Source organism: Rhinolophus ferrumequinum, chromosome 3 (assembly GCF_004115265.2).
Source record: "Rhinolophus ferrumequinum isolate MPI-CBG mRhiFer1 chromosome 3, mRhiFer1_v1.p, whole genome shotgun sequence".
In the NCBI taxonomy this organism is placed as follows: Eukaryota; Metazoa; Chordata; class Mammalia; order Chiroptera; family Rhinolophidae; genus Rhinolophus; species Rhinolophus ferrumequinum.
The window spans coordinates 10,762,825-10,768,824 of record NC_046286.1 but is presented as its reverse complement, the minus strand read 5'-3'; the positions used below and the strand labels follow the sequence as shown (position 1 = coordinate 10,768,824).

The 6,000-nt window shown below is 51.0% G+C and overlaps 1 protein-coding gene across 2 annotated transcripts; it reads right to left on the bottom strand.

Annotated features, from left to right (window-relative positions):
• Positions 1-739: 739 nt before the first annotated feature.
• On the bottom strand, positions 740-4,062 carry TSPO2 (translocator protein 2). 2 transcript variants are annotated; one of them, XM_033102849.1, is made up of 4 exons: positions 3,186-3,297; positions 2,563-2,754; positions 2,038-2,179; positions 740-1,495 (listed from the first exon to the last, which is right to left on the bottom strand). In XM_033102849.1, the coding sequence occupies exons 2-4, from the start codon at positions 2,733-2,735 to the stop codon at positions 1,295-1,297; spliced, it is 516 nt and encodes a 171-aa protein (XP_032958740.1). In that variant the 5' UTR covers positions 2,736-2,754; positions 3,186-3,297; the 3' UTR covers positions 740-1,294. The 2 variants fall into 2 exon arrangements, with proteins under 2 accessions (XP_032958740.1, XP_032958739.1); XM_033102848.1 differs by lacking the exon at positions 3,186-3,297 and adding an exon at positions 4,015-4,062 and having other exon boundaries at positions 741-1,495.
• Between the last annotated feature and the right edge of the window lie 1,938 nt (positions 4,063-6,000).

Here is a 6,000-nt window from a genome sequence, read left to right as displayed (position 1 = left end):
ACCAACTGAGCCATCTGGCCGCCCTGGAATATGCATTTTTAATAAGCTGCCAGAAGGCTCTGGTGCACTCTCAGCAGTGGTTCTCAGTGGGCTGCATAGGAGGAAGCCCTGAGGAGTTTGAAAAACCCTGATGCCCTGGCCCTTCCCTAGAGAGCCTGGTCGATAGTTTTAAAAGCTCCTATTGGAAGGCGAAGGTGAAAGACGTCTGTGCCTTCCCGCTTGCCTTGTTTAGGATTTGGGGAGGCAGCCCCAGGGCAGTCACTCCTTGCTACCTTCAGGGCTTTGAAACAAGAAGAAAACAAGAGGCAGAAGAGATGAAAGTAAAAATGCCAATGAGAAGGTTCAGAAAGAGAGAAGCAAGAGAGAAGGCTGAATAAGCAGCTCTAATTGTACTCACTTGTCAACATGAGGCTTACATCTTTTTTCAACATTTTTTCTTATTACAGTAATTATTAATTGATGCAAGAAACTAATAGTATAAGAGTACATGAAAACAAAAATAAAAATGATCTATAATATTACTTATATTAATCATATAAGGCCTTAGTATGGCATATAATGTATAATATATCATATAACCATATTATATATTAAACACGGTTATCAATATGACATAGTAATTAAAATAAGCTAATTAAATAAAGTTAATATTACATAATATAATACATAAGTAATGTAATATATAATAAACTTGACATGTAAAATTATTATCCTTTTTTCACTTTATCTACTTTTCTGTTTTGCTTTTATGTGATTTTTCAAAAAGATTTCGTTTTTCAGGTAATTAAAAACCTGAGTCCTACCTTGTTTGGCCAGATCCGGGAGGGCACGTGAGTGGCGTAGAGATGATGTGTCAGCCTGCCTCATACATGTGTCCAAACATTCATTTGCCCATTCACGTGCTCACTTCCACGCATGCACAGACACTTCTGTTCCCACTCTGCGGCCCTCAATCTCACACACTCACACACACACACACTTCATGTCATACCCTCAAAGTTAGTAACAGGATTTTATTCATTGATATTAATAAATTAATGTTTATGAACCCAGGATTTATTAATTTATATTCAGTGCAAAATAAATTTCCTTTCTCTTTCCCATTTCTCTGAATTCTAATGAAAATTGGCTCTAGGGGACCCAGGATAGTGGCCACATTGTGGGGAATCACGCTTAGGGACTCATCCGTCGCTGGCCACCTCCCCCGCCTCCCCACCCGAGCCCCACAGCCTGCCTGCCGTCCCCCCACCTCTGCCCTGGCCTTCCTCCTCCTCGTCTCCTGTGCCCCGGTGCCTCAGTCGCTCTTCTCTCCCACGGGCTGAGGCTGGTGCTCTGGACAAAGGCTGTCCCTCCACAGGCGGTAGGTGATGGAAGTGGTCACTGTGAGCCAGGCCAGGTAGGGCAGCACGAGCAGGGCAGCCAGCTTGTTGATGGGGTGCCAGATCAGCGCCGTGCTCACCACCAGACCGTAGAGCAGCAGTAGGGGCGGCAGGGCCTGGGCCGGGGGCAGGGTGGTCAGACAGGCTGCGCTCAGGACCAGGCCCCCCACCTTTCTGCAGCACCTGGGACCCTGTGAGCCAAACGCGTGCAGCTCTATGCATTACACCAGAGCTCAGAGAAGTCTGCTCACCTGTTACCTGCCTGCTGCTGACTGATCTGCTACCGTGTTTCCCCGAAAATAAGACCTAGCCGGACCATCAGCTCTAATGCATCTTTTGGAGCAAAAATTAATATAAGACCAGACTTATGTTATATAAGACCCGATCTTATATCATATTATATGATATGAGACCCGGTATTATATTATATTATGTTATGTTATGTTACGTTATGTTATGTTATATTATATTATACCCTGCCCTATATTATAGTAAAATAAGACCGGGTCTTATTAATTTTTGCTCCAAAAGACACATTAGAGCTGACGGTCCGCTAGGTCTTATTTTCGGGGAAACGTGGTAGGTTGTGTACTTCTGGGGGCCTGGTGGTCGCATCTGCTCCTACACTACTTCCACTGCTGAGCACTGGGCACCTTACCAGACCAGGGGCATGGGCTGCGAAGAAGAGAATCAGGACGGTCCAGCTGATGGTGAGCTGCACAGCATAGAGGCCAAGAGGAAGGGCCAGGGGCCGCCCAAAGCCCCCTCCCAGGTCCTTCCACACCAGGTAGGAGGCATAGCTGTGGAGAGATAGTGGTAGAAACGCTCAGAGGGAGGATGTTCCATGGCAAACGGAGGAAGCCCTCTGACATCAGGACTCCCGGTTGCAAACAGGGAACACTATGGGCTGAAATGGGAGCAAGTGGGTCTCGGCATCATTTGACAGCTGGGCGAGGGGAGATGGTGGGGGCAGTTGAGCATGGCGAGGTGGGAGAGGGGGCGGGGGGGACTCGGAGACGGTGGAAGAAGAGGGCTGGCCGAATCCTAGGCAGGCCCAGAAGGGACCCATCATAAGAGGCACGATGGGGTCGTTTTGCAGGTCAATGTGCAGCAGTAGTTCAGGTAGGGACTCGTTTCCACCCCAGTGGGTATCCGGGCCATGGCGTGAAAAATGGGTGCTCACCCCATGACAGAATAGATGGCCGTCCACACAAGCAACAAGACTTTGTGGGGTGGGCACCAGGACAGCTTTCTCGGGCTGTCACACCAACCAGCCATCCGCTGAGGGGCGAGCAGCCAGACCAGGAGGGGCCCCAGATGGGGCAGGGCCACAAAGATGGCCCCTTGAGGCCACATTCTCCTCGAGGAGGCAAACCTGGGGGACAGAGAGCGTGTGGATGGTGAGGCTTCCCCTTAATCCTTTCCGTGTGTGTGCTCTTCCTCCTCCCTGACACTGTTCCCTGTCACGATCCCCCTCCCCCCATGGGAGGCCTAGGCATAGAGGCCGTCTCCTGTGCCGGGCACCTCCTGTCCTGCTCCTGTGAGCCGGTACTGCCGTGCCTCTTTTCTGGCTTCCGTGGACTTACTTCGCCCACACCTCTCTAGGTACTTGGAGGATGCTATCTGGTTTCGGTAACGGCTTCTGAGTGAAAGGCCCCTCCCCCCGAGCTGTATCTGAATCCTGGAGCTCAGGTTCACGTATGACCGTCTTTTCTACTTTCTATAGGTGGCACTTGGCCAGGTACAAACAGACCCACAACGGGGATGGTGCCTTAGACTGAACTCAACGGAACGGACAGAACTCACCAGGAAGGACCGTGTTCAGAAGGCAGGAGTCAGAGATCCCTGGGGGTCTTTTCTAGTCAACAGTGGGGCCAGTCCACCCGCCCCAGGCTTATCTCACTGTACCAGACTGGCCAACGCCAGGGGCCCACCCAGCCTGAGCTCCTGCCTGAAGGCAAACTCAGCCTAGTGACACTGTGGCTTCCTTTCTCTGAAGGCTTAGGTGTCATCTTCTCCTCATGGGCTGGGGGAGGCTCCCCCTACATCTCCCCACTTCCAGCTGAGAGAGAAGAGGATGCCCCAGGGCTGCAAACACACGTACCCGGATTTCTTGGGGCCTGACTTTTCAAGGAAACAACCACCTGATTTTTTCTAGTAAGAAGCTGCCATACTCATTTGCATGTTGCTTTGCATGTCATTCCCATGTGGGATGAGGCACAGACCTTCCTCCAACCAAGACCCCCACCCAGTTTCATTCTTCTCATATAGGCATGATATTTCATTTTCCTCCCTATGATTGATAGGATTGGAAGGCAAGAAAAAAAGGTGGTTATTCTCAGTGCCCTGGAGTGACTGCTTACTTCATCCTTTCCTGTTAAGGGCCCCTGACTACGCATGTGTCAGGAAGTTCCAGGGACAGGCTGAGCAGCCTGCCTGACTGTGCATCCTTTTGTTTCTTTTCTTTGTTCCTCACTCTCTGTCTTCTGCCTTCCTAGCTCTCTGTCTCCGTGTTTTCTATTTTCCTATCCAGTGTCGGAGGCCCCCCTCCTGTCCCCCCCACTCCCCATCCTCTTTTCTCCTGTTTTCAACCGTTCCCCGTGCCTCCTTCTTCTTAGGCCCATGTTCCCCTTACCTCAGGCAGCACAGCTCCCAGACTGGGTGCCCGATGATATAAGATGTGTGGAAGGCAGAGGGGCGTGGGGGACGGGGAGAAGGGTGGAGCAGGGCTCCCAGCCGGCCTGCCTTTCTCCAATGACTAGGGTGGTGACATTGTCTGGGGAGCCCAGCTTGCTGCCTGCATGGCCCTGAAGGCATCTCTCAGCAGGGAGCCCCTAGTCTACTAGCCCTGACTTCCGGAGGGGCTCCTTGATGGATGGTTGAGGCTTTGGCACCGTGAGAACCAGACCGCTTGAGACAGTGCATTCCAGGCTGAGAGACAATTCTGCATTCTGTGGTCTCTGCACCCCGTGAAACTGTGTGTCTGCAGGGGTGGTAGGGCCCTAAGATTTCTCCAGAACCTTCCTGTAACTGGAGTTGTCTCCCAGTGAAACAAGAACCAACTTTGGAAGTGAGTTCATAAAACACGGACACAGCTCCTGGTGATAGCCTGTTAGTTGCCGTGGTCCTTGCTGTCTTGGAAGGCAAGCTTGACAGATCTTTTACAACCCCCTAGAACTTTCTGACTCAGAGGAGAAGGCAGCCTTCTGTGTGACCCAGACAGAGCTTTGTCCAGCAAAGACTAACATCTCCCTTCTTCGTCCCCATCAAAGTTCTGAACACCTCTGCCTTGAGGTCCCCTTCCTTCCCAGGTTGGCTGCTTTCTGCTGTTTCTTTGCTCATCTCTTCATTTGTGGGACCCTGAGAGGTATTTATCCCAACCTTTCTCCTCCACCCTTGGGAAGGCAGCAGCAGGAGGGGAGGGGTTGCAATCAAGGAAAAGAGAACCATAAACTGAGATGAAAGCAGCGGCAGTTACTTTTTTAAATTTTTATTGCGGAATATTGAGGAACAATGAGTTTTTCCAGGGTCCATCAGCTCCAAGTCATTGTCCTTCAATCTAGTTATGGAGGGCGCAGCTCAGCTCTAAGTCCAGTTGCCGTTTTCAATCTTCAGTTGCAGGGGGCGCTGCCCACCAAATCGAACTGGCAACCTTGTTGTTGAGAGCTCGCACTCTAACCAACTGAGCCATCTGGCCGCCCCGGCAGTTACTTATTTTCCATGAGAAATAATAACTGGAGGACGAGGGGAGTTCACCATGGTTCCTCGACTGCCGAAGACCAGATCATGGAGATAACAGCTACCACTTATTAAGCACCCATTTTGTGCTGAGCACTTTATATTTATTAGCTCCGTAATGACAAGGATTACCCTCGCAAGGTAGATCTGATTATCTGCGCCTGACAGATGAGTGAAAGTGCAGAGGTTGAGTGACTCGCCTAAGATTACACAGTGACAGGTGGGTCACCTGGGTCCAGTGCTGGCAGTCTCGATCCAGTGTGTCTCCTTCTCTCTCAGCTGGTCCCCTCATTCATTCCACAAGTCTTTATTGAACACCTGCTATGCATCAGGCTGTGCCAGGAGCTGAGGCTACAAACACCTAAAAAACAAAGAAGCCCTTTTTCACAGGGCGCTTTCATTCCAGTGGCACCATCTTTCCTAGGCAGAGTTTCGAAGGAAGGACTTAGGCTGGGAAATGGCCCTAAGTCCAGTTCTCCCCCAAGGGGCAGTGTTCCTGCCAGCTGTGAGTGTGGGCAGGGAAAAGAGCACTGGGTAGGGAGCAGATATGGGTACAGCCCAGTGCCACCAGCAAGATGTGACTCATTATCCCTGTCAGTGCCTGCTCTGTCATCTCCGCAGGAATGGGGTGGAACTAGATACTACGCTCCCTGGACTGGCCCACTGGCAGCACCTGGGAGCTTCTCAGACATGCAGCATCTCAGACCCCACCCCAGACGTATGGGACCAGAACCCACATTTGAAGATCCCTTGGTGGTGCATGTGCCCTTTATAGTTTGAGAGGCTCTGGTTAGGATTCCCACCTCTTACCTTCTGCCATTTCAATAGCATCTGGCTGGGACCAGCCACTCCCCAGTAGAGGGCACTGTAGGGAGGGCTTTCA

Bases quoted from the DNA above. Each gene is read 5' to 3' on its own strand.
- TSPO2 (XM_033102848.1), bottom strand. From the start codon at position 2,735: ATGTGGCCTCAAGGGGCCATCTTTGTGGCCCTGCCCCATCTGGGGCCC. The intron at 2,180-2,562 runs GTGAGCACCCAT...ATCTCTCCACAG, and splicing joins GCCATCTATTCTGTCATGGG to CTATGCCTCCTACCTGGTGT. The intron at 1,496-2,037 runs GTAAGGTGCCCA...CCCCCGGCCCAG, and splicing joins CAGCCCATGCCCCTGGTCTG to GCCCTGCCGCCCCTACTGCT.